This window comes from Oncorhynchus masou, chromosome 10 (genome assembly GCF_036934945.1).
Source record: "Oncorhynchus masou masou isolate Uvic2021 chromosome 10, UVic_Omas_1.1, whole genome shotgun sequence".
Classification (NCBI taxonomy): Eukaryota; Metazoa; Chordata; class Actinopteri; order Salmoniformes; family Salmonidae; genus Oncorhynchus; species Oncorhynchus masou.
Window position 1 is genome coordinate 37,378,168 of NC_088221.1, and position 25,071 is coordinate 37,403,238.

At 51.2% G+C, this 25,071-nt stretch overlaps 1 protein-coding gene across 1 annotated transcript in view; it reads left to right on the plus strand.

Annotated features, from left to right (window-relative positions):
- The window catches only part of LOC135546850 (zinc finger protein GLI2-like), a 103,606-nt gene that overhangs the window by 20,853 nt on the left and 57,682 nt on the right, over positions 1–25,071 (plus strand). The window contains exon 3 of the mRNA XM_064975421.1: positions 1,188–1,329. Within this exon, the coding sequence (XP_064831493.1) occupies positions 1,215–1,329 (115 nt within the window). The 5' untranslated portion in view covers positions 1,188–1,214. The remainder of the gene's footprint in view (positions 1–1,187; positions 1,330–25,071) is intronic.

Below are 25,071 nucleotides of genomic sequence, written 5' to 3' on the forward strand. Positions count from 1 at the left end.
TCCAGTAGAGCTGTTTTTGGTGTTTCACTACATTGAAGAGTGAAGAGTAGAATCATCCTAACCAGCAAAATAGTCAAGTTATCCTTCCGAGTTTGTACTTATGTGGCAAATAACGATTAATAAAATCATAATGAATAAACATATATTCAACCAATGAATCAACCAATAAATCACAATGAATCAAATCTGTGCATACAGGTCAGATTAGACAATGTCAACAACGAAACCCTCATATTGACACATTAAAAGGGGTAAAACCAGTATTGATAACCATGACAACAAGCTGGTGCCTAGTGACAGTGGGTCATCACTAGCTTCCACACCCATAAACCCTCCTTATTTCTACAATTTCTCTTCTTAAAATGTGATTTTAAATTTGAGAGTGTGGAGTGACCTCCCCTCTTAGCTTTAGACTGCTACTTGTTTGCACTTAGCCGAAGATAATCATCTAGGTTCCACAAACTCAAACAAGTCATTTGCTGCCAAGTCTACTGCCATTCAAACAAGCATGTGAATGTGGTGTAATGATGATGTCATAGTGGCTAAAAGACAGACTGCTGAGTGTGTCACATTTTTACTATGAAGGACATTAGGAACGCATTACACTGAACAACTGAAAAACCTGTATCTATTTAAGTGTACGTTTTCATATTGAGTGACGCCTTAAAATTATGTAGCCTATATACATGGTAGTTACAGTACATTCATGTATTATTTGTGGACTATATTATGAGGGATACTGTTTTAATTCTCTGACAAAAAATTAAATATCTAAATTTCGTTTGACTGTGTAAGAGAGGAGGCTGTGACCAGACACACCATGTGATATAATATGGTACAATAATGTGTCCTTTTGTGTCTTTCTCTGTGCCTCAGACGGTGCCTGGCAACCAGCAACACTCTGCATTATCTCAGAGAAGTCTGCTTCATGTCAGGACACTGAATAGTTCTTAGGTTCTTTCTTATTCATTTCATATTTTATACACAGTGCTGGAATGTAATACGGAGTGTATGATCTGTAGAACTCCCTCTGTTGGCAACTCGGGCACTGCTACAGCCAGTGAGTATGTGTGTGTGTTGTGACAAAATCTACCTCCACGTTCCAAAATATCCTTTGTCAACAACATTCGTATTGCCTTTATACATGTTTTGCTTTAATCTGTCCTTTTCCCTCTCTGTGTCGCCAGGTTGACTCGGACTCCCTGCTGTCCACCATGGAGACCTCTGCCCTTACAGCCACTGAGAAGAAGGAGCACACAGGATCAGGTCTGGATGGAGGCAGCTTCTCAGACTGGACAAAGAAACCGTCTCCTACTACAGTTACCAGAGGTATGACCAGTCTAAGAGCTGCCACCTTCAACTACATCTCTCCAGTCCAAACCTCCCAATGTTTCCCTCTCTCCACTCTCTGTCTGTACCTTATAGCAATGCTCCCAGTCATAAAGTAGTGTCTTTAATACCCACATCAAATACATTATAGGAGTCCCCCTGTCGTACGGTATCTCTCATACTGAAAATATTTTCAATATAAAATACTTCTTGACTTAATTGATCGTGCAGAAGGTAAAATGCATGAATTTAAAAATAATTCAGATATTGACTTTAAGTCGTGTTTTTGTTTCGGTGGTCTGTCTTGGTGTATGCTTTCATATTGGCTTATTCCCCCGCTCAGTGGCACATGAAAGAGATAGATGGCGAGGGACTGCATGATTCAAAGATGTCAGAGACTGGGAGATGAAAAAACACTATAATGAGGTTGAAAGACCTTGTTCTTACCTCCTGAGTATAAATGTTATGAATTACTAAAGCTGTCTGTGGTAACAGTGGACGACAGTGCATCAGAGTCCTCTGACACCGGCGAGGACCGGGAAGTACCTTTGATATGCTAATGAGCTTTTATCTGATAGTGTGGCATTGGTTAGTTATGTTTATTGATAAGCTTGGTGGCCTGCCATAAGCAAAGCTATATGAGTATTAATTGTTTAGAGAAATACATGAAAAATAGGACGTTTCTCTCTGTCCACACTGGCGCCTCTACAAAGAAATGGTCAAAGATTGTTTCCAAAAATATAAATTATATTTATTGTCTTGGAATCTACTGTGGCCTATATCGGACACTTGCAATTCTTCAAACCACATAGACAAACGAAGTATGATGGTTGTAAATTATGTTGTAAGTAAAATTGCATAGCATATGACTGAAATGGAAAGTAACACGCAGGCAACTCTTAGTGGGTCAGTCCGGTCTGAGGAGAAAAAAGAGAGAGAGAGAGAGAAAGAAAGAAAGAAACTGAGAGGGAGAAAGAGTCAGAGAGAGAGAGAGAGAGAGAGAGAGAGAGAGAGAGAGAGAGAGAGAGAGAGAAGAAAGAAAGAAAAGTCAGAGAGAGAAAGAGAGAGAGGGAGAAAGAGAAAGAGTCAGAGAGAGAGAGAGAGAGAGAGAGAGAGAGAGAGAGAGAGAGAGAGAGAGAGAAAGAAAGAAAGAAACTGAGAGGGAGAGAGAGAGAGAGAGAGAGAGAGAGAGAGAGAGAGAGAGAGAGAGAGAGAGAGAGAACCCATGCCAAGAGGACCTACGACCTCAACATGCTCTGCTCACACCTACTGTGATGGTCCAGGCCTAAACCACACAAAACAATACTAGACAATATGGAACACAACGCTTTTACTATCTCATCCTGGAATATACAAGATCTGAGGTCATCTGCCTTTGGCCTAAAGAGCAGGAACCCAGACTTCATCAAAGAAATTGGAAATACAGACATTGTCATCCTACAAGAAAACAATTAGGCAACAACAAATTCAATCCCTTCTAGACAATTTCCTGGACAAAAGGTGTCACTGTAATAGTGAATGTGTAAACTTGGCAGTAGAAAACCTAAACAGTATATTTTACCTCTCAGCTTCCATATAAAACCTAAACAGTATATTTTACCTCTCAGCTTCCCTATAAAACCTAAACAGTATATTTTACCTCTCAGCTTCCCTATAAAACCTAAACAGTTCAAGCAAACAACCTAAGACAATTAACAGCAATGACACATGGTTTGATGAAGAATGCAAAAAGCTAACAAGGAAATTGAGAAATGTATCCAACCAAAAACAGAGACCCAGAAAACCTGAGCCTACGCCTACACTATGGTGAATCACTAAAACAATACAGAAATACACTACGGAAAAAGAAGGAACAGCACATCAGAAATCAGCTCAATGAATTGAAGAATCCATAGAATCTAAACAAACAACAACACAAAGAGTTATCTATCCAAAACGGCGATGGATAAACCACTTCTCTAATCTTTTTGGCTCTATAACAAAGAACAAACAGCAAACACATACATGATCAAATATAAATTGTACAATCAACTACTAAACTACTAAATACTATACATTCATGTACATACTACCTCGATTGGCCGACCAACCAGTGCTTCCGCACATTGGCTAACTGGGCAATCTGCATTGTATCCCACCACCCGCCAACCCCTCTTTTACGCTACTGCTACTCTCTGTTCATCATATATGCATAGTCACTTTAACCATATCTACATACTACCTCAACCAGCCTGACTAATCGTTGTCTGTATGTAGCCTCGCTACTTTTATAGCCTCGCTACTGTATGTAGCCTGTCTTCTTACTGTTGTTTTATTTCTTTACTTACCTGTTGTTCACCTAACACCTTTTTTGCACTATTGGTTAGAGCCTGTAAGTAAGCATTTCACTGTAAGGTCTACTACACCTGTTGTATTCGGTGCTCGTGACAAATGAACTGTGATTTGATTCGATTTAAAGACTACCAGAATGCACTGGATTCTCCAAATACAGTGAATGAACTACAGGACAAAATAGAAACCCTCCAATCTAAAAAGGCATGTGGGGCTTATGGTATCCTCAATGAAATGATCAAATATACAGACCACAAATAACAATGGGCTGTACTTAAACTCTTTAACATCACCCTCAGCTCTGGCATCTTCCCCAATATTTGGAACCAAGGACTGATCACCCCAATCCACAAATGTGGAGACAAATTTAACCCCAATAACTACCGGGGGATATGCGTCAACAGCAGCCTTAGGAAAATCCTCTGCATTATCATTAACAGCTGACTCATACATTTCCTCAATGAAAACAATGTACTGAGCAATTGTCAAATCTACTTTTTACCAAATGACTGTAACGACAGTCCACGTATTTACCACGCACACCCTAAATGACAAACAAACAAACAAAACAAAGGCAAAGTCTTCCATGCTTTTTTTAAAGGCTTTTGTCTCAATTTGGCATGAGGGTCTGCTATACAACTTGATGGAAAGTGGTGTTGGGGGAAAAACATACAACATTATAAAATCTATGTACACAAACAACAAGTGTGCGGTTAAAATTGGCAAAAAAACACACACATTTCTTTCCACGGGGCCGTGGGGTGAAACAGAGCTTAAGCTCCACCCTCTTCAACATATACAGTGCCTTGCGAAAGTATTCGGCCCCCTTGACCTTTGCGATCTTTTGCCACATTTCAGGCTTCAAACATAAAGATATAAAACTGTATTTTTTGTGAAGAATCAACAAGTGGGACACAATCATGAAGTGGAACGACATTTATTGGATATTTCAAACTTTTGTAACAAATCAAAAACTGAAAAATTGGGCGTGCAAAATTATTCAGCCCCCTTAAGTTAATACTTTGTAGCGCCACCTTTTGCTGCGATTACAGCTGTAAGTCGCTTGGGGTATGTCTCTATCAGTTTTGCACATCGAGAGAAATTTTTTCCCATTCCTCCTTGCAAAACAGCTCGAGCTCAGTGAGGTTGGATGGAGAGCATTTGTGAACAGCAGTTTTCAGTTCTTTCCACATATTCTCGATTGGATTCAGGTCTGGACTTTGACTTGGCCATTCTAACACCTGGATATGTTTATTTTTGAACCATTCCATTGTAGATTTTGCTTTATGTTTTGGATCATTGATCAATCTCCGTCCCAGTCTCAGGTCTTTTGCAGACTCAGGTTTTCTTCCAGAATGGTCCTGTATTTGGCTCCATCCATCTTCCCATCAATTTTAACCATCTTCCCTGTCCCTGCTGAAGAAAAGCAGGCCCAAACCATGATGCTGCCACCACCATGTTTGACTGTGGGTATGGTGTGGTCAGGGTGATGAGCTGTCTTGCTTTTACGCCAAACATAACGTTTTGCATTGTTGCCAAAAAGTTCAATTTTGGTTTCATCTGACCAGAGCACCTTCTTCCACATGTTTGGTGTGTCTCCCAGGTGGCTTGTGGCAAACTTTAAATGACACTTTTTATGGCTATCTTTAAGAAATGGCTTTCTTCTTGCCACTCTTCCATAAAGGTCAGATTTGTGCAATATACGACTGATTGTTGTCCTATGGACAGAGTCTCCCACCTCAGCTGTAGATCTCTGCAGTTCATCCAGAGTGATCATGGGCCTCTTGGCTGCATCTCTGATCAGTCTTCTCCTTGTATGAGCTGAAAGTTTAGAGGGACGGCCAGGTCTTGGTAGATTTGCAGTGGTCTGATACTCCTTCCATTTCAATATTATCGCTTGCACAGTGCTCCTTGGGATGTTTAAAGCTTGGGAAATCTTTTTGTATCCAAATCCAGCTTTAAACTTCTTCACAACAGTATCTCGGACCTGCCTGGTGTGTTCCTTGTTCTTCATGATGCTCTCTGCGCTTTTAGCAGACCTCTGAGACTATCACAGTGCAGGTGCATTTATACGGAGACTTGATTACACACAGGTGGATTGTATTTATCATCATTAGTCATTTAGGTCAACATTGGATCATTCAGAGATCCTCACTGAACTTCTGGAGAGAGTTTGCTGCACTGAAAGTAAAGGGGCTGAATAATTTTCGCCCAATTTTTCAGTTTTTGATTTGTTAAAAAAGTTTGAAATATCCAATAAATGTCGTTCCACTTCATGATTGTGTCCCACTTGTTGTTGATTCTTCACAAAAAAATACAGTTTTATATCTTTATGTTTGAAGCCTGAAATGTGGCAAAAGGTCGCAAAGTTCAAGGGGGCCGAATACTTTTGCAAGGCACTGTATACAGTGGGGAGAATAAGTATTTGATACACTGCCGATTTTGCAGGTTTTCCTACTTACAAAGCATGTAGAGGTCTGTAATTCTTATCATTGGTACACCTTAACTGCGAGAGACGGAATCTAAAAAAATCCAGAAAATCACATTGTATGATTTTTAAGTAATTAATTAGCATTTGTCCCATTAATTTTAATTTTATTTTTAATTTATTTTTTAATTAATGACATTTTTGACTATGTATAGAGTGAGCATAGCCTTGCTATTGAGAAAGGCCGCCGTAGGCAAACCTGGCTCTCAAGAGAAGACAGGCTATGTGCACACTGCCCACAAAATGAGGTGGAAACTGAACTGCTCTTCCTAACCTCCTGCCAAATATATGACCATATTAGAGACACATATTTCCCTCAGATTACACAGATCCACAAAGAATTCAAAAACAAATCCAATTTTGATAAACTCACATATCTTTTGGGTGACATTCCACAGCAGCAAGATGTGTGACCTGTTGCCAGGTGAAGTGAAGAACAAACACCATTGTATATACAACTTACATTTATGTTGATTTCTTTCCCCTTTTGTACTTTAACTAGTTGCACATCATTACAACACTGTATATAGACATAATATTACATTTTAAATGTCTTTATTCTTTTGGAACTTTTGTGAGTGTAATTTTTGCTATACATTTTTTATTGTTTATTTCACTTTAGTTTATTATCTATTTCACTTGCTTTGGCAATGTAAACATGTGTTTCCCGTGCCAATAAATCCCCTTAAAAATAGAATAGAATTGAAATTGAAATAGAATTGAGAGAGAGAGAGAGAGAGAGAGAGAGAGAGAGAGGCAGACCCTCTCATATATAAAAAATGAGACCTCCTGTTTTCATCAGTGATTATATGTGTGATGACAACGCCTCATAACGAGGTCTGAGGACCTTGTTCTTGGCTCCAGAGGTTCAACGTTATAAATAAGTTAGAACTGCATAGTGGAGCGGTTCTGCGGTCCATCCTTCTGAGATGCACAAAGACATCTAGCAAGGGCCCACCACTGAAACCTTAATAGAACTTATCAGTGGGATATTTTTACTGTTTAATGAAGGGCTTGGTGGCCTGCCCTCAACCAACTATAATCACCATACATTCTCTATTCACTCATTGGCAACAGTGAAAGTAGAACATTTACAGCCATACTGACTTGGTTACATAGTTATAGCCCTAGTTTTTATCTTCTTATCGACACCTTTTCACTGATTCTGCAATTAACATGCAGATCATAACAGGAATATGAATATAGGGCATAGCGTGAATACATCAATATGACAGTGTATTATTCTTAGTACATTTCTCAAAGTAGCCAAAACGAATGGCCTCATTCCCTCAACTCTATTGAAAACTACTGTAAAGTCAAAGGCTAACTAACTGAAGCATCGTCAGACCATTCTCAGTGAAAGTGCTAAGAAAAGCACTCAAATGTTTGTATAAGATATATTGGTAAAACATCCAAGTCATTTCAAATGAATAAAGTTCTACCAGCTATGTTTTTTCTCTTCGCCGGCCTGGTCGAGACTCATTGGCAGTTAGAACATCAGCATCTTACGAACAAAACTCCATTTCAGTTGGGTTTCATTGAGACATGGAGACTTGACCAGTTACATTTGAGCCCATGATTCTTAATCCATAATGGAAGTATGTCTGGTATTTATAGCTCTTAGTGCAAGAGGCCATGGCTAGATGGGGACGGGGCCATGGCTAGACGGGGCCGTGGCTAGATGGGGACGGGGCCGTGGCTAGATGGGGACGGGGCCGTGGCTAGATGGGGACGGGGCCGTGGCTAGATGGGAACGGGGCCGTGGCTAGACGGGGCCGTGGCTAGATGGGAACGGGGCCGTGGCTAGACGGGGCCGTGGCTAGATGGGGACGGGGCCGTGGCTAGATGGGGACGGGGCCGTGGCTAGATGGGGACGGGGCCGTGGCTAGACGGGGCCGTGGCTAGATGGGAACGGGGCCGTGGCTAGACGGGGACGGTGCCGTGGCTAGACGGGGACGGGGCCGTGGCTAGACGGGGACGGGGCCGTGGCTAGACAGGGCCGTGGCTAGATGGGAACGGGGCCGTGGCTAGACGGGGACGGGGCCGTGGCTAGACGGGGACGGGGCCGTGGCTAGACGGGGACGTGGCTAGGCGGGGACGGGGCCGTGGCTAGGCGGGGACGGGGCCGTGGCTAGACGGGGACGGGGCCGTGGCTAGACGGGGACGGGGCCGTGGCTAGATGGGGCCGTGGCTAGATGGGAACGGGGCCGTGGCTAGACGGGGCCGTGGCTAGACGGGGCCGTGGCTAGATGGGAACGGGGCCGTGGCTAGACGGGGCCGTGGCTAGATGGGAACGGGGCCGTGGCTAGACGGGGCTGTGGCTAGATGGGGACGGGGCCGTGGCTAGATGGGGACGGGGCCGTGGCTAGATGGGGACGGGGCCGTGGCTAGACGGGGCCGTGGCTAGATGGGAACGGGGCCGTGGGACGGGGACGGGCCGTGGCTAGACGGGGACGGGGCCGTGGCTAGACGGGGACGGGGCCGTGGCTAGACAGGGCCGTGGCTAGATGGGAACGGGGCCGTGGCTAGACGGGGACGGGGCCGTGGCTAGCGGGGACGGGGCCGTGGCTAGGCGGGGACGGGCCGTGGCTAGGCGGGGACGGGGCCGTGGCTAGGCGGGGACGGGGCCGTGGCTAGACGGGGACGGGGCCGTGGCTAGATGGGGACGGGGCCGTGGCTAGATGGGGACGGGCCCGTGGCTAGATGGGGACGGGGCCGTGGCTAGACGGGGACGGGGCCGTGGCTAGATGGGGCCGTGGCTAGACGGGGACGGGGCCGTGGCTAGATGGGGACGGGGCCGTGGCTAGATGGGGACGGGCCCGTAGCTAGACGGGGACGGGGCCGTGGCTAGATGGGGCCGTGGCTAGACGGGGACGGGGCCGTGGCTAGATGGGGACGGGGCCGTGGCTAGATGGGGACGGGGCCGTGGCTAGATGGGGACAGGGCCGTGGCTAGACAGGGCCGTGGCTAGATGGGGACGTGGCCGTGGCTAGATGGGGACGGGTCCGTGGCTAGACGGGGACGGGCCCGTAGCTAGACGGGGACGGGGCCGTGGCTAGATGGGGCCGTGGCTAGACGGGGACGGGGCCGTGGCTAGATGGGGACGGGGCCGTGGCTAGATGGGGACGGGGCCGTGGCTAGATGGGGACGGGGCCGTGGCTAGATGGGGACAGGGCCGTGGCTAGACAGGGCCGTGGCTAGACGGGGACGTGGCCGTGGCTAGATGGGGACGGGTCCGTGGCTAGACGGGGACGGGGCCGTGGCTAGATGGGGACTTGTCCAGATGGGGACATGGCTAGATGGGGACGTGGCTAGATGGGGACGTGGCTAGATGGGGACGTGGCCGGGGCTAGACGGGGACGGGGCCGTGGCTAGACGGGGATGGGGCCGTGGCCGGGGACGGGGCCGTGGCTAGATGGGGACGTGGCCAGATGGGGACGTGGCTAGATGGGGACGTGGCCGGGGCTAGATGGGGACGGGGCTGTGGGACAGGGATGGGGCCGTGGCTAGATGGGGACGGGGCCGTGGGCGGGGACAGGGCCGTGGCTAGATGGGGACGGGGCCGTGGCTAGATGGGGACGGGGCCGTGGCTAGATGGGACGGGGCCGTGGCTAGATGGGGACAGGGCCGTGGCTAGACAGGGCCGTGGCTAGACGGGGACGTGGCCGTGGCTAGATGGGGACGGGTCCGTGGCTAGACGGGGACGGGGCCGTGGCTAGATGGGGACTTGTCCAGATGGGGACATGGCTAGATGGGGACGTGGCTAGATGGGGACGTGGCTAGATGGGGACGTGGCCGGGGCTAGACGGGGACGGGGCCGTGGCTAGACGGGGATGGGGCCGTGGCTAGACGGGGACGGGGCCGTGGCTAGATGGGGACGTGGCCAGATGGGGACGTGGCTAGATGGGGACGTGGCTAGATGGGGACGTGGCCGGGGCTAGATGGGGACGGGGCTGTGGCTAGACAGGGATGGGGCCGTGGCTAGATGGGGACGGGGCCGTGGCTAGACAGGGACGGGGCCTTGGCCGTGGCTAGATGGGGACGGGGCCGTGGCTAGATGGGAACGGGGCCGTGGCTAGACGGGGCCGTGGCTAGATGGGAACGGGGCCGTGGCTAGACGGGGACGGGGCCGTGGGACGGGGACAGGGCCGTGGCTAGACAGGGCCGTGGCTAGATGGGGATGGGGCCGTGGCTAGATGGGGACGGGGCCGTGGCTAGACGGGGACGGGGCCGTGGCTAGTTGGGGACGTGGCTAGATGGGGACGTGGCCGTGGCTAGATGGGGACGTGGCCGTGGCTAGATGGGGCCGTGGCTAGATGGGGACGTGGCTAGATGGGGACGGGGCCGTGGCTAGACAGGGCCGTGGCTAGATGGGGACGGGGCCGTAGCTAGACGGGGACATGGCCGTGGCTAGATGGGGACGGGGCCGTGGCTAGACGGGGCCGTGGCTAGATGGGGACGGGGCCGTGGCTAGATGGGGACGGTGCCGTGGCTAGATGGGGACGGGGCCGTGGCTAGATGGGGACGGGGCCGTGGCTAGATGGTGACGGGGCCGTGGCTAGACGGGGACATGGCCGTGGCTAGATGGGGACAGGGCCGTGGCTAGACAGGGCCGTGGCTAGACGGGGACGTGGCCGTGGCTAGATGGGGACGGGGCCGTGGCTAGACGGGGACGGGGCCGTGGCTAGATGGGGACTTGTCCAGATGGGGACGTGGCTAGATGGGGACGTGGCTAGATGGGGACGTGGCTAGATGGGGACGTGGCCGGGGCTAGACGGGGACGGGGCCGTGGCTAGACGGGGATGGGGCCGTGGCTAGACGGGGACGGGGCCGTGGCTAGATGGGGACGTGGCCAGATGGGGACGTGGCTAGATGGGGACGTGGCTAGATGGGGACGTGGCCGGGGCTAGATGGGGACGGGGCCGTGGCTAGACAGGGATGGGGCCGTGGCTAGATGGGGACGGGGCCGTGGCTAGACGGGGACGGGGCCTTGGCCGTGGCTAGATGGGGACGGGGCCGTGGCTAGATGGGACGGGGCCGTGGCTAGACGGGGCCGTGGCTAGATGGGAACGGGGCCGTGGCTAGACGGGGACGGGGCCGTGGATAGACGGGGACAGGGCCCTGGCTAGACAGGGCCGTGGCTAGATGGGGATGGGGCCGTGGCTAGATGGGGACGGGGCCGTGGCTAGACGGGGACGGGGCCGTGGCTAGTTGGGGACGTGGCTAGATGGGGACGTGGCCGGGGCTAGATGGGGCCGTGGCTAGATGGGGACGTGGCTAGATGGGGACAGGGCCGTGGCTAGACCGGGCCGTGGCTAGATGGGGACGGGGCCGTAGCTAGACGGGGACATGGCCGTGGCTAGATGGGGACGGGGCCGTGGCTAGACAGGGCCGTGGCTAGATGGGGACGGGCCCGTGGCTAGATGGGGACGGGCCCGTGGCTAGACAGGGCCGTGGCTAGATGGGGACGGGCCCGTGGCTAGATGGGGACGGGGCCGTGGCTAGATGGGGACGTGGCTAGATGGGGACGTGGCCTTGGCTAGATGGGGATGGGGCCGTGGCTAGACTGGGATGGGGCCGTGACTAGATGGGGACGGGGCCGTGGCTAGACGGGGACGGGGCCGTGGCTAGACAGTGCCGTGGCTAGATGGGGACGGGGCCGTGGCTAGATGGGAACGGGGCCGTGGCTAGACGGGGCCGTGGCTAGATGGGAACGGGGCCGTGGCTAGACGGGGACGGGGCCGTGGATAGACGGGGACAGGGCCGTGGCTAGATGGGGACGGGGCCGTGGCTAGATGGGGACGGGGCCGTGGCTAGATGGTGACGGGGCCGTGGCTAGATGGGGACAGGGCCGTGGCTAGACAGGGCCGTGGCTAGACGGGGACGTGGCCGTGGCTAGACGGGGATGGGGCCGTGGCTAGACGGGGACGGGGCCATGGCTAGATGGGGACGTGGCCATATGGGGACGTGGCTAGATGGGGACGTGGCTAGATGGGGACGTGGCCGGGGCTAGATGGGGACGGGGCCGTGGCTAGACAGGGATGGGGCCGTGGCTAGATGGGGACGGGGCCGTGGCTAGACGGGGACGGGGCCTTGGCTAGACGGGGACGGGGCCGTGGCTAGACAGGGCCGTGGCTAGATGGGGATGGGGCCGTTGCTAGATGGGGACGGGGCCGTGGCTAGACGGGGACGGGGCCGTGGCTAGTTGGGGACGTGGCTAGATGGGGACGTGGCCGTGGCTAGATGGGGCCGTGGCTAGATGGGGACGTGGCTAGATGGGGACGGGGCCGTGGCTGGACGGGGACGGAACCGTGGCTAGACTGGGACGGGGCCGTGGCTAGACAGGGCCGTGGCTAGGACAGGGCCGTGGCTAGATGGGGACGGGCCCGTGGCTAGATGGGGACGGGGCCGTGGCTAGATGGGGACGGGGCCGTGGCTAGATGGGGACGTGGCTAGATGGGGACGTGGCCTTGGCTAGATGGGGACGGGGCCGTGGCTAGACGGGGATGGGGCCGTGACTAGATGGGGACGGGGCCGTGGCTAGACGGGGACGGGGCCGTGGCTAGACAGTGCCGTGGCTAGATGGGGACGGGGCCGTGGCTAGATGGGAACGGGGCCGTGGCTAGACGGGGCCGTGGCTAGATGGGACGGGGCCGTGGCTAGATGGGGACGGGGCCGTGGCTAGATGGGGACGGGGCCGTGGCTAGATGGGAACGGGGCCGTGGCTAGACGGGGACGGGGCCGTGGCTAGACGGGGACGGGGCCGTGGCTAGACGGGGACGGGGCCGTGGCTGGGGACAGGGCCGTGGCTAGACGGGGACGGGGCCGTGGCTAGACGGGGACGGGGCCGTGGCTAGACGGGGACGGGGCCGTGGCTAGGCGGGGACGGGGCCGTGGCTAGACGGGGACGGGGCCGTGGCTAGACGGGGACGGGGCCGTGGCTAGACGGGGACGGGGCCGGGCTAGATGGGGACGGGCCCGTGGCTAGATGGGGACGGGGCCGTGGGACGGGGACGGGGCCGTGGCTAGATGGGGCCGTGGCTAGACGGGGACGGGGCCGTGGCTAGATGGGGACGGGGCCGTGGCTAGATGGGGACGGGGCCGTGGCAAGACAGGGCCGTGGCTAGATGGGGACGGGGCCGTGGCTAGATGGGGACGTGGCTAGATGGGGATGGGGCCGTGGCTAGACAGGGCCGTGGCTAGATGGGGACGGGGCCGTAGCTAGACGGGGACATGGCCGTGGCTAGATGGGGACGGGCCGTGGCGGGGCCGTGGCTAGTTGGGGACGGGGCCGTGGCTAGATGGGGACGGGGCCGTGGCTAGTGCGGGGACGGGGCCGTGGCTAGACGGGGACGGGGCCGTGGCTAGACGGGGACGTGGGCGGGGAAGGGGCCGTGGCTAGACGGGGACGGGGCCGTGGCTAGACGGGGACGGTTGCTGGGACGGGGACGGGGCCGTGGCTAGATGGGGACGGAGCCGTGGCTAGACTGGGACGGGGCCGTGGCTAGACAGTGCCGTGGCTAGATGGGGACGGGCCCGTGGCTAGACAGGGCCGTGGCTAGATGGGGACGGGCCCGTGGCTAGATGGGGACGGGCCCGTGGGGACAGGGCCGTGGCTAGATGGGGACGGGGCCCGTGGCTAGATGGGGACGGGGCCGTGGCTAGATGGGGACGGGGCCGTGGCTAGACGGGGACGGGGCCGTGGCTAGATGGGGGACGGGGCCGTGGCTAGATGGGGACGGGGCCGTGGCTAGACAGGGCCGTGGCTAGATGGGGACGGGGCCGTGGCTAGATGGGGACGTGGCTAGATGGGGATGGGGCCGTGGCTAGACAGGGCCGTGGCTAGATGGGGACGGGGCCGTAGCTAGACGGGGACATGGCCGTGGCTAGATGGGGACGGGGCCGTGGCTAGACGGGGCCGTGGCTAGTTGGGGACGGGGCCGTGGCTAGATGGGGACGGGGCCGTGGCTAGTACGGGGCCGTGGCTAGACGGGGACGGGGCCGTGGCTAGACGGGGACGGGGCCGTGGCTAGACGGGGAAGGGGCCATGGCTAGACGGGGACGGGGCCGTGGCTAGACGGGGACGGTTGCTGTAGCTAGACGGGGACGGGGCCGTGGCTGGACGGGGACGGAGCCGTGGCTAGACTGGGACGGGGCCGTGGCTAGACAGGGCCGTGGCTAGATGGGGACGGGCCCGTGGCTAGACAGGGCCGTGGCTAGATGGGGACGGGCCCGTGGCTAGATGGGGACGGGCCCGTGGCTAGACAGGGCCGTGGCTAGATGGGGACGGGCCCGTGGCTAGATGGGGACGGGGCCGTGGCTAGATGGGGACGGGGCCGTGGCTAGATGGGGACGTGGCTAGATGGGGACGTGGCCTTGGCTAGATGGGGACGGGGCCGTGGCTAGACGGGGATGGGGCCGTGGCTAGATGGGGACGGGGCCATGGCTAGACGGGGCCGTGGCTAGACAGTGCCGTGGCTAGATGGGGACGGGGCCGTGGCTAGATGGGGACGGGGCCGTGGCTAGACGGGGACGGGGCCGTGGCTAGACGGGGACGGGGCCGTGGCTAGACGGGGACGGGGCAGTGGCTAGACGAGGCCGTGGCTAGATGGGGACGGGGCCGTGGCTAGATGGGGACTGGGCCGTGGCTAGATGGGGACGGGGCCGTGGCTAGACGGGGACGGGGCCGTGGCTAGACGGGAACGGGGCCGTGGCTAGATGGGGACGTGGCCAGATGGGGACGGGGCTAGATGGGAACGTGGCTAGATGGGGACGTGGCCATGGCTAGATGGGGCCGTGACTAGATGGGGACGTGGCTAGATGGGGACGGGGCCGTGGCTAGATGGGGACGGGGCCGTGGCTAGACGGGGACGGGGCCGTGGCTAGACGGGGACGGGGCCGTGGCTGGCTAGACGGGGCCGTGGCTAGACGGGGACGGAGCCGTGGCTAGACGGGGACGGGGCCGTGGCTAGATGGGGACGGGGCCGTGGCTAGATGGGAACGGGGCCGTGGCTAGACGGGCGCGGGGCCGTGGCTGGAAGGGGACGGAGCCGTGGCTAGACGTGGCCGTGGCTAGACGGGGACGGGGCTGTGGCTAGACGGGGACGTGGCTAGACGGGGACGGGGCCGTGGCTAGACTGGGACGGGGCTGTGGCTAGACGGGGACGTGGCTAGACGTTGACGTGGCTAGACGGGGACGGGGCCGTGGCTAGATGGGGATGGGGCCGTGGCTAGACGTGGCCGTGGCTAGACTGGGACGGGGCTGTGGCTAGACGGGGACGTGGCTAGACGGGGACGGGGCCGTGGCTAGATGGGGACGGGGCCGTGGCTAGACGGGGCCGTGGCTAGACGGGGCCGTGGCTAGACGGGGCTGTGGCTAGACGGGGCCGTGGCTAGACGGGGACGGGGCCGTGGCTAGATGGGGATGGGGCCGTGGCTAGACTGGGAAGGATGATGTTGGTTTGGCATGACTCCACCTGTTCCTTGATATGCATCAGGCTGTTTCTCTAGCTGGGCCTTGTTAATGATTTTAAATGGGCACCCGCAGTCTCAGTGACAGCCCGCATCTGTCTGGCAGGGAAGACTCTTGCAGGCTGGTGTGTGTGTGTGTGTGTGTGTGTGTGTGTGTGTGTGTGTGTGTGTGTGTGTGTGTGTGTGCGTGCGTGCGTGCGTGCGTGCGTGCGTGCGTGCGTGCGTGCGTGCGTGTGTGTTCTGGTATAGGCTGTAGCACACAGCAACACAAACCTCAGTCTGTAGGGTTTATTGGTCTGTCTCTCTGGTTGTAAATAGCCAGATCAGGTTCCTCGTATAGGACAGACAACATCTCAGTATTTCAAAGCAGATCTCTGAGCTGAATCGTAATGTTTGTGATCTTTCCCATCGCAGGATTTCATGACGTTTCACATGTGAAAGATGTGAAAATGTGTGTTTTTGTAACACTTCACATGTGATCACATGTTTTCACAGGTGTAGTTTCATGCTATCACAGGTTGCTTCAAATGTTGTCACATGTTATCACATTAACTTCACATAAGATCACGTGATCACGTGAAATTCATGGTCTAAAACTGTTTATGAAACAGTTTTAGACAGCCTACACACCCTGTCTTTATCTAACACCTCAGATTGTAGTATTGTTCAAATGGCAACATTCACAAATCTAAGTCCAATATACCGCTATTGTGCCTTGTGCCTCCCCCCCACCGTCCCGTCCCCCCACCTCTCTCCTGCTCCCCCACTCCTTATGCTCCTTATGTACAGATGTGGTGTTACACCGAGCCTAAACTCTGTGTGACTGGTGACTACACAAGATGAATGGAGCAGGCGCGTGCAGTGTAATTCATTGTTTTAAGAGAGTGGCGAGTTGGTGATATGGACAGAGCAGCGTGTTAATCACAGCAGCCGTGGTCTCCGTAGCGAGGGTAAGTGAGTAATGGTCAAGATAAGAGCGGTTCCGAGAGGTGATAGGGGATTAGAAGGGTGTGTGAAGTGTCTCTTTCCACCACGCCTCTCTCCTCGTCCCTGGGCTGCTCTGCTCTGGGGAAGGTGCTTTGGAGTCATGCTGCTGGCAGAGAAAAATGTGACCAGAAAAAGAAGGCAGGAACACGCCAAAGGGACATCCACTAATCTTCCTGAGAAAGGAGACAGGGATTTCTGCTCTTTCTTTCTTTCTCTCCCTCGAAATAAGGCCCTTGCACTGTTGTGGTTCTGTGGGCCCGTGAATGGCAGGGTGAGAATAGGGGATGTGTGACTCCCTCATATGTTTAAATAACTCCATGGCCCTCCACCTGTGTTTTAAACTGATTAAAGAATAAATATCCTCATGAGTGGAATATTCTGTGTAGGCAGAAGTACTTTTGAAGATATTTAGAACATTGCTCTAACTCCACAACATGTGGATGAGTGCCTCAGTATTCATTCCCCATGTCTTAAAGAAGAGGAGACAAGGCAGTGCAAGAGATAAATAGTTATGGTATCTGTGTTGCACAAGACACCACCTCGCCTGGACCTACTACTTAGAAAACAGCATGACACACACAGCTGAGAAGCCCTGAGTATATTGATTTATTTCATATCCCCAGTAGAAAGAAATGACCAGCTGTATCCAGTGCCATGTACAGTATTTCACAATCACAACAACGTATCAGTAATGCCTTAACTGACCATATACATGAGAAGACCTCATGTTTTGCAGGAAGGTGAAGCTATTGACTGGCTCGGCCCAATCCTGCTTTCCTCTCGGGGCGATCCGATCCTCCACACACTAGCAGGAACTGACTGTTGTTCTTTATAACTGAATAAGACAGAGACAGATATCATTATAGAGCGGAATGGACTTCCATTTTATTGTTATGGTCAGCTTCCGTTAAACTATATAGATCCTCCTATAATTCTGCATTATTTTACAGTAAATTGGTTATATTTAATATCTAATGTTTGAAAATAGGTTCCTACAGAGTCTGTCCTGGGCAGTCAGCTCAATACATGTCTTTATACTTATACATACCCTTGACTCTACATCTAGATCAGATATTCATAAGCGTATATTAAGTCATTCCATTACACTATTACACCCTAGCTGCCACAATAATCTGGTTTGTTGGAACTCTGGTCTGGTGTTTGTGTTATAGCCACAATGGACTCCCGTTAGATCTGACCCCGAATCTGATCCATGGGCATGGAATCTCTCTCTCTCTCTCTCTCTCTCTCTCTCTCTCTCTCTCTCTCTCTCTCTCTCTCTCTCTCTCTCTCTCTCTCTCTCTCTCTCTCTCTCTCTCTCTCTCTCTCTCTCTCTCTCTCTCTCTCTCTCTCTCTCTCTCTCTCTCTCTCTCTCTCTCTCTCTCTCTCTCTCTCTCTCTCTCTCTCTCTCTCTCTCTCTAGCTCTCTCTCTCTCTCTCTCTCTCTCTCTCTCTCTCTCTCTCTCTCTCTCTCTCAATATATGGATCCTTTAGGGCCTTCAAACTCAACTTGAAGCCAGTTCCACTTCCACTGGTATGTTCCTATAGCTGGGGTAGACAGGCTACAGCCTATTCCTATAGTCTAGGCTGAGGCCAGGGGAGTCCATCCTGCCCATGTGTCTCCCCCCTCCCTCAGGGCCTGCACACACAGCTGGTGAAAACAGTGTCAGCCAGACAGTCAGCCAGTCAGTTAATCAGTCAGCAAATGAGTCAGCCACCAGTCATCTAGGTGTCTGTATTCACATACTCAAAGTTTTTCTAGAGAATGTTGTAGGGAAAAGTAATTCCATTAATGCCTCAATTGACAAAGTCACAGTTCCTTACTGCTCTAAGCTACTTTGACACTCTACCTGACCATAGCCTTCCCCATCCCTGGTATTAGAGGCCTTTGTGACTGCAGTTGCAGCACTGTTGGCCCATAGCCTTCCCCATCCCTGGTATTAGAGGCCTTTGTGACTGCAGTTGCAGCACTGTTGGCCCATAGCCTTCCCCATCCCTGGTATTAGAGGCCTTTGTGACTGCAGTTGCAGCACTGTTGGCCCATAGCCTTCCCCATCCCTGGTATTAGAGGCCTTTGTGACTGCAGTTGCAGCACTGTTGGCCCATAGCCTTCCCCATCCCTGGTATTAGAGGCCTTTGTGACTGCAGTTGCAGCATTGTTGGCCCATAGCCTTCCCCATCCCTGGTATTAGAGGCCTTTGTGACTGCAGTTGCAGCTCTGTTAGGCTCACAGGATATTGATTTGTAGCGACACTAGAATTCCTCCTTAGGCTGAGGGAGTTGGTTTGCTAGTAATTACAGATCTAAAGTTACACTGCTGAAACAGGCTGGTAATACCACAGCATTAGCTATTAGCAATTAGCCTCATTATGGAGGGCTTATAATAGAGACAGAGTGTCACATACCACATGTTCAATCACCCGCACCTGTAAGTTAGTCAGACATTTAGTCAAAATAAACCTAGTCAAATAAACATTTATAAGAAATCATTTTTCGTTTGGTAAAAAAAAAAAAAAAAAAAAAAAGGGGTTTAAAGTTTTTCTTATTTTATGTTTGTTTTTGGTCAGCTTCGTCCAAAATAAGAGTCAGGTCAGCAGCTAAGCTTGAAAAGGAGGAAGAGTAGGAGGAGAAATTCCATAAACATTTAGTGACATTCAACTTTTCCAGTATTTGTGTGGTCAGTGCAGCAGGGAAAATCCTGTCTGAAACAAGACAGTAGGTATGTTCCAAATGGCACTGTTTTCCCTATATAGTGCACTACTTTTCACCAGGGCCAACAGGGAATATGATGCAGTTTGGGATGTACCCAGTGCAGCCCACAACCCTGACACCAGTGCTGGCTACTGGCCTTTCTCTCAGGATAAAATGCAGGCAGGCAGACGGCAGGGCTACAGTAAACTGTGAGACCAGCAAAATAAGCAGACAGGTTCGCCTGAGTAAATGCAGCAGACCCAGGGACAACAAACAGAGGCATCCCAGACCACAACTCTGTCCTGGCCGGCGGGTTGTGGGCTGGGAACAACCAATCCAACCAAGCCTTTATGTTTTCTGGACTGTAACATTGAAGTCCCTTGCATGTTTCTTTTTCCATAAATAGTTCTGTTCTGTACCGGTCCCATGCAATAGCTAGACAGGCATGTCATTTTGGTGTTTCACTTTTGGCCATGGTTAAATACAGGCTCTTCAGAATGGTGGAGTGTATTTTCCTCACTGAGAAAGTACTTTCTAGCACTACTTAAAGATGCAGTCCGGTATCTTCAGAACATTTTACACAAATTGCACAATAACAACATCTGCAGGATGTAACATATCATATGAAATGGATAACGTAGTACACAATTGGATGAAGTAGTACACCAAAAAAGGGGACTTGTTTTGAGCACCACTTTCAAAACTACTGACTGAAATTATACAAACGTTCTGGATCATCACTTTAAAGGATTTCAGTAGATAGGCCTACAGTACACCCTGTGATTACAGTACAGGCTCTGAGACCGATGTTACTTCAATGTATGGTTGTCATGGTCCCCAGAAACATGTAAACAGGCCTGCTACCAGCCTCATGGAAAACTAGTTTGTGATGTCATATGCCAGACAGCTCTGGGAGAAGAAGAGATGTGGGGGAAATAAATAGTAATTTTCATAACAACTGGGTAGAAATGGAGTGAGTGATGAGTAAGTGAAATCCCTTCATGTGAGCTCTTTGGTTAGAAAGTATGTAGATTTTCCTTTAGAGAGCATTCCCTCTTTTTGAATGACAAAAAAGTGTAGGATTTAAATGAATCATTTCCTTGTTTCATAGTCCTGAGAAAGACATGGTGGCTGTGACCTTGAATCATAGTCATGCTCCATGTCCTCTTTGTGCTTTTCTGAAAGCACATCCCCACCCCCACTATGTTGCTGAGATCAGTTCCGCTGAATAAGGGGATAGTTAGCAGCCAAATTTAACCCTAACCCAGATTAGCCACAGCCAAACTTAACCCTAACCCAGATTAACCACAGCCAAACTTAACCCTAACACAGTTTAACCTCAGCCAAACTTAACCCTAACCCAGATTAGCCACAGCCAAACTTAACCCCCTAAGCCACAGCCAAACTTAACCCTAACCCAGATTAACCACAGCCAAACTTAACCCTAACACAGTTTAACCACAGCCAAACTTAACCTTAACCCAGATTAGCCACAGCCAAACTTAACCCTAACCCAGATTAACCACAGCCAAACTTAACCCTAACACAGTTTAACCTCAGCCAAACTTAACCTTAACACAGTTTAACCACAGCCAAACTTAACCCTAAGCCAGATGTCCAGTTCCTTCCTGCGTGTTGTGACTCATGTAAAACATCTGTAATAACAGTATACACTCAGTATACAAAACATTAAGAACACTTGCTCTGACCATGTGAATCCAGGTGAAAGCTATGCTCCCTTATTGATGTCACTTGTTAAATCCACTTCAATCAGTGTAGATGAAAGGGAGGAGACAGATTAAATATTTTTAAGCCTTGAGCCATGGATTGTGAAGGTCTGCCATTCAGAGGATGAATGGGCAAGACAAAATATTGAAGTGCTTTTGAACAGGGTATGGTAGTAGGTGTCAAGGTCACCAGTTTGTGTCAAGAACTGCAACTCCGCTGGGTTTTTCACACAACAGTTTCCCGTGTGCATCAAGAATAGTCCACCACCCAAAGGACATCCAGCCAACTTGACACAACAGTGGGAAGCATTGGAGTCAACATGGGCCAGCATCCCTGTGGAATGTTTTCGACACCTTGTAGAGTCCATGACCCAACGAATTGAGGCTGAGCTGAGGGCAAAATGGGGGGGGGGGGTGCAACTGAAGATGAGGAAGATATTCCTAATGTTTGGTATACTCAGTGTAGTCTAGGATTGTAGGTAGATTCCCTCAATAGGAAGTGTGCGTGTGCATTCTTAGCCCAGGCTTCAGAGGATCATCAGGGTCATGCCACTGCTGCCGCAGATACAGACTTGTCTCTCTCTGTCTTTCACCCCAAGATGCCCCTCACCTTCACCTCTCCCATACACACCTCCACCTGGTCCCTCTGCTTGATCATAAGACACGGAACAGTTCCTTACCTCCTTATCAATGATAGTGAGGATGGCCATCAAACTGCCATGGTAAACTTGATGCATTTCATTTCGTTATATCCTAAATACAGACACCAAACACATGTTGAATCCTAAACAATGAGAGCCTACTGACTCAATCTATAACAGAGTAGAATCCCTCTACAGTAGTAGAAATGTAAAGTACATTTGCAGGAATGTATGTGTGTGTATTGTATATACATTATATGTCCTATAGATGTGGACATTCTCCAAGTGTAATTTCTCCATGTGTACATTCTCCAAGTGTACATTCTCCAAGTGTTAGCTTTGACTCTGAGAGGGTTGGTGTACTTAAGAGTCAAAGAGCTCAGTAAGTCCTTATTATTCAACACAGTTGTAGTTGTAGAAGGTTCCTACTCGCTCTGAAATTCCCATGGCTGTACTCGCCACACAGTGTACTTAACAGAAGAGGGGGGGACGACTGTTTACAATTCAAGCGTCCGCTTCTTTAAACTTCCCTGAATAACAATAATTTAGCTGGTGAGTTTTTACAGTTTAATTTCTTCATTGTGAGGGGATAAACCTTTAATTGTGACTGAGGAAGTTGCTTAATCCAGACAGAAGGAAGCTGAGCTCAGAGGCTGAGAGGTGTCAGGGATTTTACTTCCTGAGGCCACAGTTTAGTTCACCCTTCTCTCTCTCTCTCTCTCTCTCTCTCTCTCTCTCTCTCTCTCTCTCTCTCTCTCTCTCTCATCGCTCTCTCTCTTACTCTCTGTCATCGCTCTCTCTCTTACTCTCTCTCATCGCTCTCTCTCTCTTACTCTCTCTCATCTCTCTCTCTCTCTCTCTTACTCTCTCTCACCGCTCTCTCTCTTACTCTCTCTCATCACTCTCTCTCTTACTCTCTCTCATCTCTCTCTCTCTCTCTCTCTCTCTCTCTCTCTTAATCTCTCTCATCGCTCTCTCTTACTCTCTCTCATCTCTCTCTCTCTCTCTCTCTCTCTCTCTCTCTTACTCTCTCTCATCTCTCTCTCTCTCTCTCTCTCTCTTACTCTCTCTCTCTCTCTCTCTCTCTCTCTTACTCTCTCTCTCTCTCTCTCTCTCTCTCTCTTACTCTCTCTCATCTCTCTCTCTCTCTCTCTCTCTCTCTCTCTCTCTCTCATCGCTCTCTCTCTTACTCTCTGTCATCGCTCTCTCTCATCGCTCTCTCTCATCTCACTCTCTCTCTCTCTTACTCTCTCTCACCGCTCTCTCTCTTACTCTCTCTCATCACTCTCTCTCTTACTCTCTCTCTCTCTCTCTTAATCTCTCTCATCGCTCTCTCTTACTCTCTCTCATCTCTCTCTCTTACTCTCTCTCATCTCTCTCTCATCTCTCTCTCTCTCTCTCTCTCTCTCTCTCTTACTCTCTCTCATCGCTCTCTCTCTTACTCTCTCTCATCTCTCTCTCTCTCTCTCTCATCTCTCTCTCTCTCTCTCTCTCTTACTCTCTCTCATTGCTTTCTCTCTTACTCTCTCTCATCTCTCTCTCTCTCTCTCTCTCATCTCTCTCTCTCTCTCTCTCTCTCTACTCTCTCTCATCTCTCTCTCTCTCTCTCTCTCTCTCTTACTCTCTCTCTTACTCTCTCTCTTACTCTCTCATCTCTCATCTACAGTGGCTTGCGAAAGTATTCACCTTCCTTGGCAGTTTTCCTATTTTGTTGCCTTACAACCTGGAATTAAAATAGTTTTTTGGGGGGGTTGTATCATTTGATTTACACAACATGCCTACCATTTTGGAGATGCAAAATATTTTTTATTGTGAAACAAACAAGAAATAAGACAAGAAAACTGAAAACCTGAGCATGCATAACTATTCACCCCCCAAAAGTCAATATTTCATAGAGCAAGTCTCTTGGGGTATGTTTCTGGGGTGGCAGGGTAGCCTAGTGGTTAGAGCGTTGCAAGTTCAAATCCTAGAGCTGACAAGGTACAAATATGTCGTTTCTGCCCTGAACAGGCAGTTAACCCACTGTTCCTAGGCTGTCATTGAAAATGAGAATTTGTTCTTAACTGACTTGCCTAGTTAAATAAAGGTAAAATAAAAATATAAGCTTGGTACATCTAGCCACTGGGATTTCTGCCCATTCTTCAAGGCAAAACTGCTCCAGCCATTTCAAATAGGATGGGTTCTGCAAGTGTACAGCAATCTTTAAGTCATACCACAGATTCTCAATTGGAATGAGGTCTGGGCTTTGACTAGGCCTTTCCAAGACATTTAAATGTTTCCCCTTAAACCACTTAAGTGTTGCCTTAGCAGTATGCTTAGGGTCATTGTCCTGCTGGAAAGGGAACCTCTGTCTCAAATCTCTGGAAGACTGAAACAGATTTCCCTCAAGAATTTCCCTGTATTTAGGGCCATCCATCATTCCTTCAATTCTGACCAATTTCCCAGTTTCTGCCGATATAAACCATCCCCACAGCATGATGCTGCCACCACCATGCTTCACTGTGGGGATCGTGTTCTCGTTGTGATGAGAGGTGCTGGGTTTGCGCCAGACAGCATTTTCCTTGATGGCCAAAAAGCAACATTTTTGTCTCATCTTTTGGCAAACACCAAACGCGTTTGCTTATTTCTTCTTTAAGCAATGGCTTTTTTCTGGCCACTCTTCTGTAAAGCCCAGCTCTGTGGAGTGTACAGCTAAAGTGGTCCTATGGACAGATACTCCAATCTCCGCTGTGGAGCTTTGCAGCTCCTCCTTCTTGGCAGGTTTGTTGCAGTGACATATTCTTTCCATTGTTTAATAATGGATTTAATGGTGCTCTGTGGGATGTTCAAAGTTTCAGATATTTTTTTATAACCCAACCCTGATCTGTACTTCTCCACATCTTTGTCCCTAACCTGTTTGGAGAGCTCCTTGGTCTTCATGGTGCCACTTGCTTGATGGTGCCCCTTGCTTTGTGGTGTTGCAGACTCTGGGGACTTTCAGATCCGGTGTATATATACTGAGATCATGTGACAGATCATGAGACACTTAAATAAAGTCCACCTGTGTGCAATCTAACTAATTATGTGACTTCTGAAGGTCATTGGTTGCACCAGATCTTATTTAGGGTTTCATAGAAGGGGCTGAATACGCACCGCTTTTCTTTTTTTCTTTTTTGGGGGAAACATTAATTTTTTTCATTTCACTTCACCAATTTGGACTATTTTGTGTATGTCCATTACATGAAATCCAAATAAAAATCGATTTAAATTAAAGGTTGTAATGCAATAAAATAGGAAAAACGCCAAGGGGATGAATACTTTTGCAAGGCACTGTATCTCATCTCTCTATGCTCCAGGTAATATGTCCTCTAGGCCAGTCAGGCCAGTCTCTCTCTGCTGGTGGAGACAGGGAGGCGTCTGGGCCTGGA